General features: G+C 43.2%; 1 protein-coding gene across 1 annotated transcript in view; it reads left to right on the top strand.

Annotated features, from left to right (window-relative positions):
- Window positions 1-21,200, top strand: part of RNF2 (ring finger protein 2) — a 111,480-nt gene that overhangs the window by 28,922 nt on the left and 61,358 nt on the right. The window contains exons 2-3 of the mRNA XM_085601521.1: window positions 12,300-12,361; window positions 20,307-20,395. Coding sequence (XP_085457647.1) covers window positions 12,334-12,361; window positions 20,307-20,395 — 117 coding nt within the window. The 5' untranslated portion in view covers window positions 12,300-12,333. The remainder of the gene's footprint in view (window positions 1-12,299; window positions 12,362-20,306; window positions 20,396-21,200) is intronic.

The following is a 21,200-nucleotide window of genomic DNA, read 5'->3' as shown; positions in this document are numbered from 1 at the left end:
CAAAAACGTGCACGCGTTGCATTTCTTGCAACGGCAATGCGTGCACGTCTGGCGATTTCCTTGTGGGAGCGCACAGTGCCATACGGTTGCATGCTCCTGCAAGGGAATCTCGCAGGCCCCCTCCCCTGCGTGATTGCAAAAGTAAACAAGCATTGGCATAGCCAATAGGTCTCGCTTTTGAGACCTAATAAGTATGTTTACTTTTGCTATAATCGCGGCGAGTAAAGCGCGGGTTCCGCAAATATAGCAAAAGTAAAGAAATAGATGTTTTTTTCTATTTCTTTACTTTTGCTATAATCGCGGCACCCGCGCTTTACGTGCCGCGATTATAGCAAAAGTAAATATACTTATAAGGTCCCAAAAGCGAGACCTATTGGCTATGCCAATGCTTGTTAAAAACTGGTTGTGTGAACATTTTGTCCTTCCACTGCTTACTTTTCAGGGACTCTTTCGTTTTGGTTAAGAACTGTATCCGAGGGCATGTCTTTTCCAACTGTCTCTCTCGTGTCCTTTACTTTGCCCCTCTGCCGCACTCCATGGTGCTTTCGCCCATCCACTTCTCCCCTCCACCCAGTCTCGTGCTTGCCCATGTGTGCTTCTCTCCCCTGCATTTGATTATGTTCCCCCTAGCTCCATGCTAGAATGTATAATTGTGTTATGTACTTCTCCAGCTGCCCTCCATGTGTCTTCTGACCCCACCCTCTGTGATGCTTCCCATCATCCTTGCCCTATGTGTTGCTTCCACACCCACTGCCCTGGTTGCTGCCCCCACCCACTTAAAAAAAAAAAAAAGCTTTTGTACTACTTCTTTTAAAATGTATGAATCCCACTTGGATGAGTAACTAAAAAGAAAGAAAGCCAGTCGTGCATGTTGTAGGCAAGGGCAGTCGACGCGCCTACAAAATCACTCCTCTGCAGCGGACACACCATAGCACCTTTCCCCCCCTCCTCTAGCCATGCTGCACAGCATTGCTAAAAACCATTGTCAAAGGCAATAGGTCCTAAAAGTGAGACCCTATGGCTTTTCCAATACTTGTTCTATGCAGTCACCTGCACGGCTATGGCGATACGAACAGGGTAATTCAATTGCCGAGAGCATTAGTTTGTGAACTGTAAAGAGGTGTGTTGATGACGTGGTGAAAGTGTTGCTGTTTTGTTAAATGTAATCCACAATGATGTGCAAGAAAATGGCATAACTTGGTAAAACACTATAGACACCGGTTGTGTGTAATAATTTTGTGTACACCTGTTAGATCGATGCACAAGTTGAAATGCTAATCTAGTCATTACACTCGATTTACAGTTAGTGTAGATATTCCACGGATCATCTGATATTTATTCCAATTATTAATTAATTGAAGGAGTTTTTGGCTGCCTGGAAACAATTGCACAGAGAAGACTACAGGGGAAATCTATCAATTATCTTTTGATGGTAGTATCAGGTTGAAGATTCCCAGTGCTGCTGTGTGACCATGTTCAGAGCTTATTGTGTTTTTCATGTGCTAAACTGTACCTTAGAACTCTTTTGTGGTATGCTTTTAGAGGTAGGTTTTTCGTGCCAGTAACTTGGCAGTCTTGAGTGGACACAATTTGCTATGCCATGACAATTAAATAGCACCACTGTGTACCGTGGCTGTGCTTTTAAAAATTACAGCTGCAACTTGTGTGCACGTTTGTGTCGGTCCTCCTGGGGAGTGTTCTGGGGGATTGTGATCATCTCTTTGCGTGATTGCTGAGTGTTGGAACAGGATGTTTCGTAGCTTTAAACCCTTGAATAGAAAAGCTTGAGTGTTCTAAACCTGCAATTCTTACATTTTCATGTGGTAATCACCACGTCCTCCTATCTGGTTAACCCACTACTAACTGGAAGGAAAGGTTCAGCACTGATTGAGTGTTTTCCTTCTCCACTAGGGGAGTGGTTCGTTGAAAAAAGGTACCGAAAGAAATATCTATTTGTGGTTTCAAGACTTCAGTAAAATTATTGTGTATTATGTGGATATCCTAAAGGGTTCTAGCTGCCACCAGTTCCTCTTAACCAGGAACTCGAGAGCTCAAAGACAGTCCATTGGGAAAATTCCAATTATTTACACCACAGGAGCAATAGCTTGTAATGCCGAACAGATTCAGCAGCGTGTATTTGTCTTATATGATAGGGATGACTACGAGCTTGTTTAGAAAAGAAAGTTAATAATGAAGACAATAGTGGACTGCTCCAGGGAGTAGTGGAAAGATTGGTATGAAGAGTGGTGATGTCTTGGATGCAGTGGTAAAGGTTGTTTGTTAGTTATAAATGATTTCTGTCTTCGCACAGAGTTTCTTAGACTTGCATTAGAAAAATAAACTTTGCAAATGTGTACAACAGAGGTCTTCATAGTTTTTTGCTGTAAATAAACAACAACAAAAATCTCATTTAGCCTCGTGAAAATGCAACCCACGTTGCTTTTCATAGTAAAACTGCCATAACTGGGCTCCAGTGCCCACTCGCAGAGTTTAGTTGGGCGATGCTCCTGTGCTTCAAAACAAATAGTAGAGAACTAAAGAAGAAACTTGCCTTTTCACCAAGGGGCCTGCTACCTGATAGAAATGTTAATGTGTGCAATAGTTTATCACCAACTATGAAGGCTGCTTTGGAGCCAGTGTAGCTTTTAATTGAGTCAGTCAGCTTCATGGTGACAAATATTTATTCTTTTTGAGAGGCAATATGTGTCAGTTAAAAAAAAGTGCACCCATTTAATGGGCACATACAAATATTTATACTAAATATAGTCTGAATGCGTATCACTAAAATGTATATTTCAATGAACTTGTTTTTATCCTGAACAGTATTTTTGCAGCAGCCTGATTTATACAATGTAATACAATTTTAAAATAATTACATTCACAGTGCTTTCTGTACGAGACTGGGACCTCATAGCACTATAAACAAGTCCCTATCCTCACTTCACCAATCAGGATTTAATTCTATGACTCTCTGGTCACACACAAAGAGATCTGTAGTGATCACATTAGCCAACTGGGATTTCTTAAGGTGAAAGAGTATATTTCCCTTTGATTAGTTTAACTTGCATTTATTTTTCTTTTGAGGTGTGTGCCTTTTTTATATGCAGTTACCCAAAGGTGAAAAAAACACAAATAAAATGCTGAATTGTTCTTCTTTTTAGCCACGTGTTTGACCCAGACTTCACACTCATTGCCCTTGCCCCATGCCGCTCAGTAATACCGTCCACACACATTTTTATGGACTTTAACTGCTGCATGTAAATGAAGACAACCTAGAAACACGCTTCCAGGCTATCTTCACTTACATGTAATTGCTAACCCATTTGTGCCCCTCCTAAGAACACATCCATGGGCCCTCAGTTTGAAGACCTCTGATGTACAAGAATCAAAAGAAGTCCAACCCACATAGCATAGTGAAAAAATTCAGCTGCATAACCCAGTCAACACAACTTTGTTTATCGCTGCTCCATGGAGACCACCCTCCTACATATTTACAGTTTTTCTCACTCCCAGTTCCCCCTTGTTTGAGACCTCTGCAGAGCGTTTGACACAATCCACCACCACACCATTTGTGCAATTTCCACTCCCTGGGCAGTGCTGGCAATCATTTGTGTCTCTTTAGATGTCAGTCAAATTTTCTTGGTGCTCATCGCTCCCCCCACCCCCTTCCTACATGTTGGCGCTCTCTCCAAGAATCTCTTATTCTCTCTACACTACCTGTTTCAGGAACATTATATCATATTCATGCCACTAATCACATATCTTCTTTCACAGCTTCTATTCAAACAAAAATGTTACCATGATCAGGCAAAGAAAGGATAGCTTCTGCTTCCTTCATCTCATCAAAAATAGAGCTTCCTCCAATTTTGCATGTGGCTGGGTTAAAAACTGAGGTAGCATAGTGGGTGAAAAATAATAGATTGGAATTCTGCCAGAGCTATTGCCAGTGGCTGGGATTAATTGATAACTGTGTCTATGTTATGTTAAAAGTTTTTATAAAGCGCACGTACACCCAACGGTTTCATGGCGCTGTAGGACGGAAGACAACAATGTACTGGCCCAGGTGTTATGGGTAGGCCTGAGTGAAGAGGAGAGTTTTGAGAAGAGTTCTGAAGCGAGGAAGAGAAGTTTCCAGTCTGAGCTCTAAAGAAAAGGAATTCCAAATCTGAGGAGCGAGAAATGAGAAGCTAAGACCGCCGTGTTTTTTCCGCTTGTAGGGAGGAACGACAAGAGAGTTAGAGTGGGAAGAGCGAAGAACACGGGAGGGAGTGTAACGAAGGATCAAAGAGGAGATGAAGGCCGGACCGAGACCGGCTAGGGCTTTAAAGATGGTGCAGCCCAATTTGAAAATACAGCGCTTGGCCACCGGGAGCCAATGGAGGCTTTTCAGCAGGGGACGAACATGTTGATTGCGTGGTTGCTGAAAAATTAGACGGGCGGCCTGATTCTGCACCATTTGGAGGCGATGAAGTTGGTACGCTGGAATACCAGCATATAGAGAGTTGGCGTAGTCAATACGCAAGATGACTAAAGCCATGAGTACCACAGTGAGAGCCTCGGTGGTAAGAAATCTCGAAATCTTGCGGATTCTGCGTAGATGGAAAAAGCAGGAAGATGTCACAGCGCTGATTTGGGATTTCATAGTCAGATCATTACTGACTATTACGCCGAGGCTTCTCACGGATTCAGTAGGTAGAGGGGGGTTACCTAATGTTGAAGGCCAAAAGTTGTTATTCCACGGATTGGAAGGGCCGCTCAAAACCAACTCGGTCTTATCGGGGTTAAGTTTGAGTTGGCTGGCGTTCATCCAATTGCTAATAAAACATAAGGTAGCCTGAAAGCTTGCCATGGAAGTGGGAGAGGAGTCAATTTTGAAAACTAATTGGAGGTCATCCGCATAGTTGAAGCAGGTGACCTCAAAGCTGCGGAGGGAATGGATCAGGGGGTACATGTACAAGTTGAACAAAAGAGGGGAAAGGGAGGATCCCTGAGGTACCCCGCAGGTCACGATGGTCCTCTTAGCAGAGAAAGAATCCAGACGGAACCGCCTGCGACCGGTTTTCGAGAAAAGAAGAGATCCACTTTAAAGCCGTACCATGGATACCAGCCTCCCTGACACGGTTGATCAAGAGTTTGTGATCGACCGTGTCAAACGCGGCAGAAAGATCCAAAAGGACAAGGGCCTGAGAAGAGTTGTTATCGGCCCCCTTTCTGAGCTCATTCATGGCTGCGAGTAGGACCAGCTCGGTAGAATGGGCAGGTCTAAAGCCAGCCTGTTGGGGATCGAGAAAGGACGAACGTTTGATGAAGGAGCTGAGGCAGTGCGTAACGTGGGCTTCAAGGACCTTACTGTGGTAAGGGAGAAGAGAGATGGGACGATAGTTGACGAGGTTGGAGGGGGCAGCGTTGGGCTTTTTTAGGATGGGAACTATCTCTGCAATTTTAAAGGAGTCCGGGACTAAGCCTAGTTTTAGAGATTTATTAAGAAGTGCAAGAGGGGGGTCGGGGCAGGAGGAGAATGCTTCTTGGAGAAAGGGGGGTGGACGGGGATCCGTAGGGGAACCAGAGCCGACCTTTTTTATGAGTCTGAGAAAGTCCTCTCTTGAGATTGGATGGAACTGATCCAGTGCTTGCGTGTTCTTAGGCAAGGGCCCCAAGACAGTAGAAGTGGTTGATGGATGGATACTGTGTTTGATGGTGGCGATTTTCTGCACAAAATACTCATTGAGGGCATCACATAACTGTTGAGTAGGGAGGGGTTTGACTGTTACTCGATCAGGTAGAGATAATTCATTCACTATTGCGAAAATATCTTTTGTTTTGGTTGTGGAGTTTGTGATTTTTGTGGAAAAATAAGTGGATTTGGCCGCAATTATGGATTTTTTGTAGTCATGTAGGAGTCCCATGAAGATGGCTTTCTTTTCGGGGGAGTAGTTTCGTCTCCAACTGCGTTCTGCTTGTCTAAGGGAGAGTTTCATGAGTTTTAAATCGTTGGAAAACCAGCACTGAGTGTCATGAGGTCGTCTGAGGGTAGAGAGTTTGTAGGGGGCAACAATATTACTAGCAGAAATGAGCCAGTGTTTAATGGTGTCTGCTTGATTGTTGAGGCAGTCGACTTCCGCGGGGATGGAAGTAGAAATTAAGGAGCGAAACTCGGCTTTTGTTCGCTCGATTCCAATTTCTGGCTTGGAGCCCACCCAATGTCAAAGGTTTGACTGCGAGAGGCAAATCCAGGGAGAATTGGATACTATAGTGATCGGACCAGGGACAAGGGAGTATGGAGAGGGAGGAAATGGTCAGATTGGTCGTCCAAATTTGGTCTAGGATATGGCCTTTAGAGTGGATGGCGGAATGGACATGCTGGGTGCAGTTGAGACCAGAGAGAAGGTCCGTGAATTCCGGGGAATTAGAGCATTCTTTAGGGTCAGAGGGCCAATAGTTAAAGTCACCTATTAAAATTAGTTTAGCGTTGTTGATAACTAATTGGGACATCAAATCCCCAACCAGCTGGGGGAAAGAAGGCATGGATTGGGGAGGCTGATAAAAGAGGGCACAGATAAGGGAGGAAGGAGTGGACTCAAGCTTTAGAATAAGACTCTCAACCGAAGGGATGCTAGAGAACGTTAGGGCGGTGAATCATAAATTATGGTGGATGATAGCAGCCACACCCCCACCAGGCTTCCCAGAGGGTCTGTTGGCCTGAAGAATGTAGTACCCTGTAGGAATAGCAGCTAAGATATCTGGTAGGGAGTCATCCGTGAGCCAAGTTTCAGAGAGAAAAAGTATGTCGGGTTGGGAAAAGTCAAGGAGATTAAAGATATCTAATTGATGTTTGGGTAGTGAACGAGTGTTGAGGTAATGACACTTCAGGCTAGATTTAGTTGCCCGAGAAGAGGAGTTAGCAGTTACTGTGGGAGAGGCGGAGGGCTGCTCTCTAGACAGGGGACGAGGGAGTGCAGGGAGGGTATGCCAGGAAGAATGGATCCCGCAGGACGAAAGCTTATTCTTCAAGCGGGGGGTGATGGGCCAGTCAGCGCGGAGGGCACGTAGATCGCTGGGTGAATATGAGAGGAAAAGGGCAGAGTGGAGGGCCCCGGGCCCCAGCCGGCCGCGGACGGGCGCAGACGGGCTTACCTTTGGCGCTCCTCCGGCGCGCCATCGGCGCGTCCGCTGCGCGGTAGCGCTGGCATCCGCTTTTGAAGTCACTGTCCCAGCAGCGCCTAGAGCGCTGACCACTGCCCCCACCCAAGATGTCGGCCCGCTACCAGCAACCAAGTCCTCCACACGTAAGTGAAGTGGATCCGGACACTGGTAGTGGCGGCGGGGCTAGCGAGGCGAGTGTGACTGGGAGAGAGGGTGAGTAGAACGACAGAAATCAGTCAGCCAAACAAATTTTAAAAAAGGTGAGCGAGATTAAAATGAAATACCTCCCGGCTTCCGCCTCAGGAGTACAGCGTGTGCGGCACGGTAGCGCTGGCATCCGCTTTTGAAGTCACCGTCCCAGCAGCGCCTAGAGCGCTGACCACTGCCCCCACCCAAGATGTCGGCCCGCTACCAGCAACCAAGTCCTCCACACGTAAGTGAAGTGGATCCGGGCACTGGTAGTGGCGGCGGTGCTAGCGAGGCGAGTGTGACTACAAGGGATTTGTTACAATGTACATAGTTCAACAATTTGAAATGTTACAACAATATTAGTAAGTACCAGCCAGTAACTTACAGTTGAGCAATCAAAAGTTCAATCATACATTTAAATCACAGTAAATGTACCAGAGATACTCTTTGGACGGGTGTGAGTTTTTCAAGATACAAACTTTTTTTAATGTGGACTAGAAAGGGTACAAAAGACTGGAACAATACACAATGGCCGAGGTTCACAGATGATATGCTAAAACGTATACCTTCGGGTCATTAGTGTAGGAATCTATTCCAAACAGATATATAAATGGAAAAATGAGCCTGATAGATACTGACATCAGTTACTATGGGAAAATAAATCACTGAGGAAATAGATGAGGTTGTCGACGTTTCGGTCTTTTGTGGTGTATACATCCTTCAGACCTTCTTCAGGACGGTGAATTTAAAAATGTTGTAAGACCCTTATATGTATTTCAAATGGAATTCCTAATCCTGGTTAATTAAATAGTGACAGTGGTTCGTCAGAGGAGCCTTGCGCCATTTCTCAGCTCGACCGATGCAAGTTAGAACACTAGCAAATCCCAGTGGATTGCTGTGATCAGAGTGTCACAATTTGTTTGGACATACTTTAAGCTGTTGTATAGCTTTCTTTTCGGAGTCTCTGACCAGGAAGATCTTTTGCTGACTTTACCAGGATTAGCAATTCCATTTGAAATGCGTATAAGGGTCATACAACATTTTTAAATTCACCGTCCTGAAGATGGTCTGAAGGATGTATACACCACAAAGACCGAAACGTCGACAACCTCATTTATATCCTCAGTGATTTATTTTCCCATACTAATTGATGTCTATATCGATCAGGCTCATTTTTCTATTTATATATCTGTTTGGAATAGATGTCTACACTAATGACCCAGAGGTATACGTTTTAGCATATCATCTGTGAACCTCGGCCATTGTGTATTGTTCCAGTCTTTTGTACCCTTTCTAGTTCACATTTAGAAAAAAGTTTGTATCTTGAAAAAACTCACACCCATTCAAAGATTATCTCTGGTACATTTACTGTGATTTAAATGAATTGATTGAACTTTTGGTTGCTCAACTGCAAGTCACTGGCTGGTACTTACTAATATTATTGTAACATTTCAAATTGTTGAACTATGTACATTGTAACAAATCCCTTGTAGGCACAGTTACTTATCAATATATATATTACCCAAGCCTCCAAGGGTTTATCCCGACTTTTTCTTGTGGAGATTAACTGAAGCATTTAATCCATCACCTTGTTGTTTTTGCATTGGAAGCCTTAAGTGAGCTGGGTATACCAAGATGTGGGGTCCCGGGCTCACTGTGCCACTGGAACCGATGTATTCCCAGCTGAAGAGCCCATAACAAGGGTGATACTGGTCCTGGCTTGCTTGTGGTCTGATTCAGGGAGAATCTGGCCTGGCCATTCGGGCTGGACTGAGGAACAGAGTACAGACTGATTTTTATTTGGCTGGGTCTAAACTGAGAAGACATGGTGGGTGAAAAATGATGGATTGGGATGCGGCCCGAGCGATTACCAGTGGCTGAGATTTATTTAAACATTCCATCCATCGGCTTGCTTTTGTATTGGATTCTCTTTAAAAGCATCAAATCACCGAAGAAAGCTAGTAGGAAGAACGCACAAGTATTGCAGCAGTTTACTTTTGAGAGTCCCACTTTTACCCTATCACCTGTTCAAAAATGTACATTTTTTGGAGCAAGAATAGTGTTTATGCTTCCCATACGCTCAATGACCTTACTTCACAGACAATGAAGTTGGTTGCAGGCCAAGCCGAGGGCCTATTGCAAACCTTTCATCCTAATGTTCTCAGGACTATTTGTGAAGCACATACTGACCCATGAACTAAGCTGTGCTACTGACAGGGCCCCAAAATGATTTCTGGTGGTCATGTAAAATAGCTGTTCAGTGCTTTGTGCACGGTTCGTAGGATATGTTCTTTACAGTGTGGTCTGTGTGGGACGTTTTCTCTTGTCCCACTATGTTACTGTGTAATGTTGATTTCAAGTCAGTGTTCTGTATTTTTAAGTGGATGCTGTACATTTCTGTTAGTGGATATTAAAAATGACTTGACCGTTTGTAGAAGGGCAGGGTGATCTGTCATCAGTTTAGATGTGAAGAGTGAAGGCCACTGACATGAAAGCCCCACATAAAACATTCTAGTCAAAATGTAGTTTAAACAGTTGTACAAAAATAACTGAACTACTGATTTATAGATCCTGAGCATAATATGTGAGTATACTATCCATGGGATATCCGGAGATGATGATGTGCTCATTCTGCTAAGCGTTTCCATACATGCCATGCTCTGACACAGACAATTTTAAACCATTTCGAGCCATGCCAGATCGAACCTCTGGTGGTGCTTGGATACTGTAATCATAACATGGCAGTACTTGGCTGCCTTCAGCCAGTTATGTGCCTCTCAGAAAGAGTCCTTGGTTCAGACGCCATCCTAGGTGGGATAATTATAGTTCCTGATGGCCCCTCTGGGTGCCTCTTATGTACATTCAGTAATGGACAAAAGAAGTGACCCCATGTAGTATCCAAAAGGAGCTATGCTGTTGAGCAAAACGTGGGGCCTTTCTTTAGCCATGTTCTCAGCTGTATTGTAGCAAAGTGAAGTAAGCCAATTCTCATATACATCTGCTGTCTTACACAAGTACTGAAGTAGCACCTTATAGTTGGTAGGTCTCTGACAGATCCTGGTTGACAAGCTCTAGACTCTGCATCCCCCTCTGCATTTTAAGAGACTGTCACTTTTATGGGGCAAGGGCTGGTGGATCACGCTGGCAGCATTGGCCCATTTCAAGTTGGGCTTAGAGTGACGGGTGTAGTGGTGTTGGCTGGTGTTGGGTTTCTGCGGGGAGGAGTCCTCACAGTTCTGTCTTTGGTACCTGGAAGGTGCAGGGGAACTGCTCCACTGGAGTTCCTGAGCCTTGGCAGAAGTGCTGGCAGTCCTCTCAGGCTTTTGAAGGCACAGCAGCTTACAGAGTGAGTCGACTTTGACGCAGTTTTTGGGAACAGCGAACAGGCTGGCACAGTCTGCGCTAAGTCACTTGCTTCTTTCACAGTTGTTTTTTTTGCAGCTCTTCGGTTCTCCTTTTTCTTTTAGGTTGGCACAATCTGATTTCCTGGTGCCAGGGGCTCCCCTAAATACCAAATTACGGGGTGTTAGGGGAGTGTAGAGTAGTAGCCAATGGGCTACTTACTCCTGGGGTAACTATGCACCCTATAAGACCATTTCCTGTGGGAAGTGGGCATAACCCTGTTCCAGAGTTCCTAAGTTTGCCATCACAAAGATGGCAGACTTCTGATTTTCGTATTCATTTCAAGTAGCCCATCCTAGGGCTGGAACTAGCCTGAAGGTGACCACAAGTCTCTGATTACTTATTTTCCCACCTGTCCAGGTGCCAAATGGGCCCTGGACATGGGGGGGGGTCCGCATCTTCTCCTATGAGGGAAGGCAGATTTGCTTACCAAAGGTGGTGGACTCTTTCAAGCTCCCTGCCTTGGAATGCTAATTCGTAGGTCATCCTGTGGGATGGGGTGTAAACAATCTCCCCCCGAGAAGGCTTTGTTCCTCAAGTCATGAGAACAAAGCCCTCTCCCCTGGGGATCAAAAACCCTTCTGTGGTGGCAGGCTGGCTAAGACCATTCAGTCAGCACACTAGTAGATGGTAGGTTTTCAGGCAGCACTTCTAAGGTGTCCTCTGGGTGCATATATTAATAAATCCATCACTGGAATCAGTGTGGGTTTATTAATACGAGATGTTTGATAACAAACATCTTTTGTTTCAGTGAAGCAATCATGTAGCTGTGCCATTTTAAGCACATGTACTTTGAATGGCTTCCCTGGTCACTGGCAGGAATTGAACTGGCCCGCACAGGGACATATCTGTGCAGGCAGATATGTCTACACATGCAATATAGTGCACCCTGCCCTAGGACTGGAAGGCCTGCTGTAGGGGTGACTTACATATACCGTATGCAGTGTTTGTAGGCATGGTACACAGGGCTGTGTGCCATGTCGTTTTTCACTTTTTTCTGCAGCAAGACAGGCAGCCTTTACTGGCAGTCTCATTGTGTGGTGAGGGGTCCCTTAGGGTGGCACAATACATGCTGCAGCCTTGGGAACACTCTTTGGTATCTATGCCCTAAGTACCTGCGGTACCATCTACTAGAGACATACAGGGGTGCCAAAGGTCTTGCCAATTGGGGGAACAATTCAACAGTTTTGGGAAAGAGATCTGGCTCTGGGGACCTGGTTAGCGGGTACCCAGTTCCCTTCAGGTATAAACTGCATCGAATACCAGGCAAAAAGTAGGGGTTACCATGCCAAAATAGGCACATTCCTACACACCCCATTTATCGTGGAGCTGTACGATGGCTACTGTTGCATTCATAAGCCTAAGATTTAAGCACTTACACTTTTCGGTCCCCATAGCCTCTGTTGCTTGGTGAATACTAGTGACCCAAATAAGCTATATTAGAGAAAGATCGAGTAGGTGGGTTTTCAAGGTTAATGTAATTTGATTCTGATTTGAATATTTTATTGTTCTTTTCTTATCCGTACAAACTCACGTTTGAATAAACCATTTTGTTTATTTTGTAGGCTCGTCCTCTGTGACGTGGTTTGAATTTGTGTGATGACACAGGACTTCCATTGCAAGAAAGGTGAGATGCAGTTATCTATAGAAACCTGTGGTTAAGGCGAATTGAAAATGTATAGTGTGTTGTGTGCAAAGGACGCTTCTGAAATTTGTGCTAATTTGAGATTGTTTCCTGTTTGGAGAGAGAGCAACGAGTACGTACGGGGAGCTAGCTGAAAAGCTTGGCGGCTCTAGTCTCGGATAGTTGCTGGCAGAGAGGGAGATCCGGGCTTGGGAGCAATTTGATCATCAGTGAAAGACATTAGGCCATGAAATGCACCTGAGGTTATGGAGGGGAATGAGCGAGCCAAGTCCTGAAGCAGCATTCCACAGCGCAGAGAGAAAAGGATAGAGTGGCAGAGCAGCAAAATATGTTTGTAATGCTTGAGGAGAAGCAGAAGAGTTGTGTGCTGTTACCTCAGTCTGTTAGTTTTTTTTTTTACTTAGGCTTAGGTACATTATGCACACCACCATTTCTGTGAGCGTTATGAGCAGAGGAGTTGATTCTTTTGAAGAATGTGGCAACACTTTTTCCACCTTCTAAATTAGGTCTTGCTTAAAATAGTTCCACTATGGAATTGTTACAAAATGGAACACCCTCTGGCTCTCGTTTAGGGCCCCAGTACTAGATGTTTTTTTTAATCATTCCCGTAAAATTTTATTTTCTTTCTCTTAAAATCAACTTGTTTTCTCTTTTATGAATGAACAGGAAAACCGAAAGACCATTTTCATGGTCATAGTGTGAGGGATCAATGGAAGCGGCCAATGAGTGCTTTTTATGTGACACCAGAATCGTTGGCATCCTGAATCCATGCCATCTATTCTACTCATCCGTGCAGTGCAGGGCTCGGGCCATTAACACTTTCAGTTATGGTCCCATGGATATTGGACTAGGCTGAGAAACCATGCCATGCAGCTTTACAAACCAGAAGCCTTGAGGTCAGAATGAGTTGGGGAACGCATATGAAGTTTTTGGTTCTCCTTGTGGGATGTTATGGTTGTGTTGATTGTGAAAGATTATCCCCAGCACACGTAGACAGTCATTAAAGTTAGTATAATTGCATATTGTGAGCAACGATTAAACACAGTTGAGTCCAATTTGATGGTTCTCTTTCTTTTATTGTCAAGTTCTTCTGACAGCCATTGTTGTTGATTGTGGCCTTGTGTCAAAACTTGGTGAGTCCATGCAGGTGCACTGTGGCATCCATTCAGACTGCTGCTAGCAGCCTCAGGACTAGAAGAAAGGGGAATATCTCTGTGCTGTTGGCCAATAAGTCTCCACTCAATTGCACCTGCGTACACCGCTTTAATGCAGGAATGTCTGATTCTCTGGCTAATCATTAACTTTGTAAGTCATTTCCATGTAAGTTAATTATATATACATAATTATCTTGTTTGGAGAGCCTAAAATTCTGGGGCTCATTGATCTGTCCTGGAGACAACTGCAATAGTGTAACTGTTGCCCTTGAAGAAGCCATCTCCAGCACTGCAAGAATTTCAAGGTTCCACTTTTTTCACAGCAGTGCAGCACGCACCCTAAAGATGTGGATGATAATGGGGAATAAGAGTGAGGTGGCAAAAGCAGGTAAGATCTCGGGCAAATACCAAGTTGATAATAAACTTCAATCAGAGGAACTCCCTTGCAACTAGGTCACACATACTGCTGAATGCTTCTGATGTTATCTTATTCCCGGAGATTCATTTTGTAACAGTCTTATTACAAAAAATGAAGAAAAGAAAACAAGAAGAATGATAGTCTAACAGTGCACATCAAATTATAAAGTACTAATGAAGCAGATACTATTGGGAGAGGATCCACGTATCATTTCAGGTCTCACCCCTAGTCTGTCAATTTGCATTTGGGGCACTCTGTTGGTGTGCAGCACCTCATGATGAGTTCCCCCCACGATTGCAGCTCCATTCTGCTCACCAGTGAATTCATACTAAATTCTCATGTTGTCACTTTAACATTATTTTTATCCTGCCTAATCCTACATTTTTAGCCGCCAACCACTTAATCAAAATAAGCTTTATTCGAAATCACTAAATGAATCATAAAAGCTACAAAATACATCCATGACAGAGTTTAAAAATACAAGTTAAAACAGAGTACAAAAGGTTATTATAAATAAAAACTGTCCTCGACTGCGTGATCACTCAATTACTATTTACAGCTGCTTCCTGTAATTGATAACGGCCAGCAGAAATCTTGACATTACTACACATGTGTATAGGTTCGGTAGCATTTGCAGGTATGTAAAGGCTGGGCGACATTGTGCAAAACCCAGCTGTAATAACAGAGGTTTGATGAATTTCTTTCTCGGCCCAGAAAATATTTCCAGAAAAGCACAATATGTATGGTGCTCTGTGGTGAGGTATCATCACAAGGGAAATTCCCCAGATCAAGTGACCAGTTGCTAATAGTAGGGAAACTAATTAAACGGTGGAAAATATCCAATCAAAAGCAGCTCAACACGAACTTGTGGCGCGGGTTATACACTTTCACGAAGTATAGTTGCAAGTAGTAACTAGTCAGAATCATCTGATTTCTCAACACAGAGGGTTTCTAAATTTCAGAAGATAATCTAGTTTCCTCCAATACTGAAATGCACTTCAGTTTCAGGGCTTTTCATTGGACGCTAACCAGGCTCTCGGGGTGATTGAAATACTCGGGATGGCCGAGGTCTGTCAGGACATTGTGCACAAATTTAAGCCAAGGGATGTTGAGAGCATGCATAGATTTTAAACAGTCGGCAATTATGGCTCGATTGTGAGCGGTGTGTTCGGATGACCAGATTGTATGCCAGAGAAGGACTGGCTGAATCCTAATCAGATTTGCTATGTAAGGGGCTCCTAATTCAGAGTGACAAACATAGGTTGGGCTACTTTTGGGGAGTACAAGGAGATTTCTTAGAAAAGTTTTTTTTCAAGTTGGAGTGTATCAATCTTCCCATGCCTCCAGAGCTCAGACCCGTACATAGCAGTGGATCTGCTTTTGGCCTTATAGATTGTCATCAATTCCCTCAGGTGTTTAATGCCAAGCTGTCTAGCTAAATTTAGGAGAGCCATTATCGTTTTAACAAAATGGAGTCACCTTGATTTAATTGCCCCTTGCCAGTTCCCAGATTGACTAAACACAATCCCCAAATATGAAAATGTTGCTGTGAAATGAATTTTAGAACCCTCAATAAAGATGTCACAGCAGCGGGAGGCCTTATAACCAATTTTAATGCCTAAGGTTTTACTGATGTTAATTTTTAGCTCATGGTTTTGCATGAACTGGGCAAACTCGTCAATTAGACGCTGGAGGCCAAGTGGAGTGTGGGCCAATAATACCGCGTCGTCGGCATAAAAAAGTGCTGGTATAGGCCGATATCCCACCTGAGGTAGATCCGTACACTTGCTTGCCAGTTTGTCGCCTACACTGTTGAGAAAGAGATTAAGCAGGAAGGGGGCCAGTACACATCCTTGGCGTACCCCTCTTCCAATTTTAAATGGCCCGGTACAGTTGCCATTGAGGCCATAGTGAACTCTACCCCTGCCTTGGGTGTACAGCTCTCTGAGAAAGTTCACAATAGTGCAGTCCACGCCCATGTTAGCCATGATTGACTATAACTTATCATGAGCCACAAAATCAAACGCAGAAGATAAATCTACAAAGACTGAAAACAAATTGCCACCTTTTATATGCACATATTTACCAATGAGTAGGTCCATAATAATGGCCTGCTCTATAGTCCCATTACGGCGGGACATACCAATTTCCTCTAATGCGGTAACTTTTTGTGCATCTCCTATCTGGCCAAAAAGGTCAAGATTCAGGGCAACACTTTGGAGGAAATGATCACTGAGTGCTATGTCATGGATAAGAAACTCTAAAACCAGTGCTGAATAGCGATGGGGAAACAATAAAAAGTCTTATGACGTTATTCTCGCCCCTTCCGTTATAGGTGCACCTCCCTGTAACTGGTGTACGGGTAAGTTCATTACAAAACCACAAGTTATGTTTAAAAAGTAAATCATTTAAAGCAGTGGTTCCCAAACTTTTGACTCCTGAGGACCCCCGTTGAGTCACCACTGGAAGCCGGGGACCCCCAAGCAATTTGTAGGATTTAAATTTCAAACATTAAAACAGTAATTCGAAAAAAATAAACAAACGTGTGCACTCAAAACAAATACTCAAATTACTAAGGGTTTTAGGGGCATATTTACAAGTCCCTATCGCCATGGGAACGTCACTTTTTGCGATGTTCCTGTGGCAATAGGGGCTTTGCCTTATTTACAAGGCAGCGTTAAGCCACTTATTGTGGCTTAACGCTGCCTTGTAAATAAGGCCCCCTTTCACGCAATGCTTAGCGTGAAAAAGGTGGGCAGTGGGAGTTGCAGTGGGCGTTTCACTCCAACACCCATTGATTTTGACGCTGCCCTCTATTTACAAGGTCAGCTTAAATAGGAGACAGCACCAAAATTAAGACCATGAAAAACCTGCTCTTAACTTGGCGAAATGAGGAGAAGTGCCTTATTTCTCCTTGTTTTTGCTTTTTCCAACAGAAAAAGCAAAACGCCGTTGATTGTTTATGTTCAGGATGGTGACCCTTCCTGCACATAAACAATCTTTAATAAAAATGACGTTTTGTAACTTCCATGTGTGCTGCATTAGGCAGCACACATAGAAGTGACAAAAAGGCATTACAAAATTGTTCATGTGCAGGAAGTGGGAGCATAGCAGCATCAGGATAATGATAGACTGGGAATAAACATATGTTGCTAACTTTTACCATGCAGTTTGCAAGCAGCTCTTTGACAGTTTATAGGACACTGTGCTAGATTACGATTTTCCCTTATGAATTGCACAGTGACAAAAGAATCTTTGTGACAAAATCAGTAGTCCACTGACCTATGCACATAAAATACTGTTTTTAAAATGCATTGTACACGTTCTTTGCAGTAGGCATATTAACCCTCTGTGTCACATTAGAGAAGTCAAAGCTGTCACTAGACAAAACTTTCCTCTCTCTCCAGCAGGTACATTAATCACTGGCATTTTCTTGACACTTTTATAGTTGCTCGAAAACTGCTAATTTTACAAGGAACTTTGCAGTGCTTTTAAAACTGCTGCCTGCGGACCCCCTGGGAATGTGCCACGGACCCCTGGGGGGTCCTCGGACCCCAGTTTGGGAAACACTGATTTAAAGTATCCCCGTTCTCCGAATGGAGAAAGTGAGTAATATTGCAGTTATCAGGAGATGTCATGCCGCACACCTTGTTAGATGACTCAGGGCAGAGACGTATGTTAAAATCTCCGCCCCATTAGATAATTGGATCTCTACAGTTGTTGGGGAAAGCTTTCTTCAGGTCATGGTCTAGTTGGTGGTGATCTGTAATGTTTTCTGATGTGCAAGCGTTATTGTAGAAATTAACAATGGGCAGAGTCGAATGTGCAGAAATTTCGAGGGAAACAATTTGATACAACACTCTTGTAGCAATCAATGTAATATTTAGAGGAGACAGCGTGTTTGACACATAAGTACACAAGCCCCATTTAGGTCACCCACAATTGCACTTGATCGCTGGGCTGTGAAATGTTTTAAAGCCCAAGTTTCCTGTAAGCAAAGAATGTAAAACTTAGACGGGAAGGCAAACCATTCGCTCGTAATGCATTTGTGGCGTAGACCAGCTACATTCCAATAAAGAACTGTGTGGGCTGCCGCAGGAGTATTAACCGCCGCGGGTAATAACTGCGGAACTGGGGAGTCGTCGGCGATACAAGGCCCAGGGAACTCTCTAAGGACTCAAATGCATCGTCTATCTCTGTACGTGGCTCCCTCTCATGCACCAAAAGAGTCGCCGATCCACTCTGATTCTCCCTGTTTAGGTTATCAGTAGTCTTTAGTCAATCCACACCGTTTAATGCGGAAAGACAATCAAACCTATTGTGGATCTCAGTTGGGTGCTGATGCGCTAGTAATTTCGCCTGGTGGTGTGTACAGACTGCTTGAGGCTAAATTTGGAAGGTGGCGGGAGGTTGATAGAAAAAGCCAAGTGGTAGGACCACAATCTGCTTTGTGGTACGAGACGGCAAAGGTTGGCTAAATGCACATTTAAAAAAAATCTGTGGTAAACGTCTCTGTGAGGGGCTAAATTTCATAGGCTGGTTTTCTATAACACTTGGATGTTATATTATACCCCAAACAGATTAAATAGGTTTCAATATAATATGAGCAAAAATTGACCCTGGACAAATGGGTGATTGGGTGTATATGCTTTGGTCATGTGCAGCATTGTTCAACTTTTGGACAGAGAACTTTCAGGTGGTCAGTTCCAGAATCTGTGCAACTATTATTCCCACACCTGCCACTGCATTGTTAGGTGTGATACCTATAGCCCAGGCTACGTCAGTGGAGAAAAAGTTCAGAGCTTTTATTTTCATTTCTATAACAGTAGCTTGTTCTTTAATTGCCCAACATTGGAAGACACCTTCTAACCCCTCTGTTTCGGAATGGAAGCCCAAAATGGTGATGATCAGTAAGCTGTTATTCTGGTACATTTTCCACGTATTATACGATCTGGGGTACCCGGGCTTACAAGGACCAATTCCTAGCTTAGTAAAGGTTTGCCTTTTGCCCGTTCACGCTTTTGAGAATTATTATAATTCAGTTAGCATTGACACTTTAATGTCATTATGAAGGTGAAAATCTGCTTCAAGTACAGGATTGGAACGCGAGTTGGGTTACCAAGAGTTTTAGATAATAACTACCTTTTTGTGTTTTGCACTGATACCTGTATAGCCCTTTTATTATTACTGTAATTCACTTACCTCAGTCACTTTAATATCATTAAGAAGGTGACTATCTGTTTTAAGTACAGGATTTGGACCCTGTTTGGGTTATGAAGGGTTTTATTCACAAATTATGTATTGGTATTTTACCTTTTTATCCTTGATCATGATTAAGTTTCACACCGAGGCTGACAGAGATGTTTTATTAGCTTTGTATAGCGACATTACGCACCTTGCACTGTCACTTTCCTACTCAGTCTATTTATTTGTAACCATTGTAGTTATTTTTTAAAAATTAATATTATAAAAGATAAACAAAACTTATGCGTAAAAAAACAAAAAAACTTGAAGAGGTCCTCATAAATAATAGCTTAGCTTAGCTGAGCAAACGTGTGGAGCAAGGAATCAAAAGTCTCCAAAATGTAAAGGTACTGAGGAAAGTAAAGGTTAAGGACCAGAACAGCAACAATTATTGCTTTTTTCCCCCACACCAAAATTTAATGCAATCTGTTCAGATCAATGTGAAACCTTTAGCTTGGGAAAGCATGAATTAGAAAAGATTCAGATTGCAAATGAATACATGACTAATACAGAGACTGTCCCAGCCAGGATCAATAGTCCTTCCCCGCTAGCTATCCTAACAGATACCTAATGGTTGCACCTTGAATCTACTTCCATCTCGCACAGTCACCTTCTACTACCTCAGGTTGTGTCACATATACTCTCTTCTGTTATACATTCGTTCCACTTTTTTCTTTCTTACGGGACGTTCTTATTGTTACTTGTAAAGATCCTCACTTACCTATTCTTTCGGCTGCTAACGTTTGTTTATGATTTTATGTATTGTTAAATGTATGAAATGCTTTGGTTTGACTAATGCTGTGTTTCGCAGGCTATTTAACTAAAAAGTGATGAAAATAAACTTGAAAGAACATTTTTTTTTTTTTTTTTAAATGTTAATTTGATTGATCAGTAGGTTTGCTCATGCCATTTGTGGTCCTTGCAACCTTGTGTAATTTGTTCTGAAGACTGCGTTCTTTGTGCCGGTAAGGGCTTCTCAACGCTTATTGTATGTTTTGACAATTGACACTATTGGCCGCCAGAATAAATTGTTGGGCTAGTCACCACTCTGCGCAGATAACAAGGTGAACAGATCCAAAAGTCTTTACGTTTGTTTTGTTCTTCCTTCTAGCCATGGCTCAAGCTGTGCAGGCAAATGGAGCCCAGCCTTTGAGCAAAACCTGGGAGCTCAGTTTGTACGAATTACAGAGGACCCCTCAGGTAAAACAAAAAAATGCATGATGGAACTCATTCATGGTAAAGTTGTGCAGTTGTTATTTATCAACATGTATATGCTATCATGTACAAGAGATTAAGCTTTTTAAATTCAAGGCCAACAGTGGCCATGTTCAATTTCAAGAGGTATGTATAATAATTAGTTTCATATTGCTCATGTTAAATGTTATGTTAACAATAACTTTTTTATAGTATAATTTTTTACGTTTCTTTGACATTGTGAATATCATGTGTTAATATTACACAGTTTAATAGAAGTACTTTAATGACTTGGGAAGGATAGGCTACTTAGTAAACAAATGCCACCCATCTGGCCGTTAGGGACCAACTGCAAGAGACAACAAAATGATGAAGGGAACAATTAAGTTAATCTCCACCACTGGCTATTGCAGTGGCTGCATTCCATTCCATCGCTTCTCATCCACTGTGGCTACTCCAGACAGAGACTAGCCAAAAGCAGAGTCCTGCACCATTAGGAATGTCCAGCAAGGACGACTAGGCCAGGTTCCACTCTAAATGTGAACATAAGAACTCTTACAGAATAGGCCTATGTAAGACGCATCTGTGATGTATAGCTTGAGTCCTGGAACATAGAGCAAAGGACTCGTGTCTGGGCATGCCAGCCACATATGCAACAAACAACAAAGTGATGTATTAAATGTCTGAATTCACACCCACTGGTATTCGCTCAAGATCACCCTTCCACGTTTGGTTTCTCATAAAATAAACGGTCTCCAATAGGTGCTGAATGTGTTCTGTGGGATTGTGTCTTCTGTAATACGGCAGACCT

The sequence above is a fragment of the Triturus cristatus genome, chromosome 4_2 (assembly GCF_964204655.1).
Source record: "Triturus cristatus chromosome 4_2, aTriCri1.1, whole genome shotgun sequence".
Classification (NCBI taxonomy): Eukaryota; Metazoa; Chordata; class Amphibia; order Caudata; family Salamandridae; genus Triturus; species Triturus cristatus.
The sequence above is the reverse complement of the archived record's forward strand: the minus strand, read 5'-3'. Positions and strand labels throughout refer to the sequence as shown.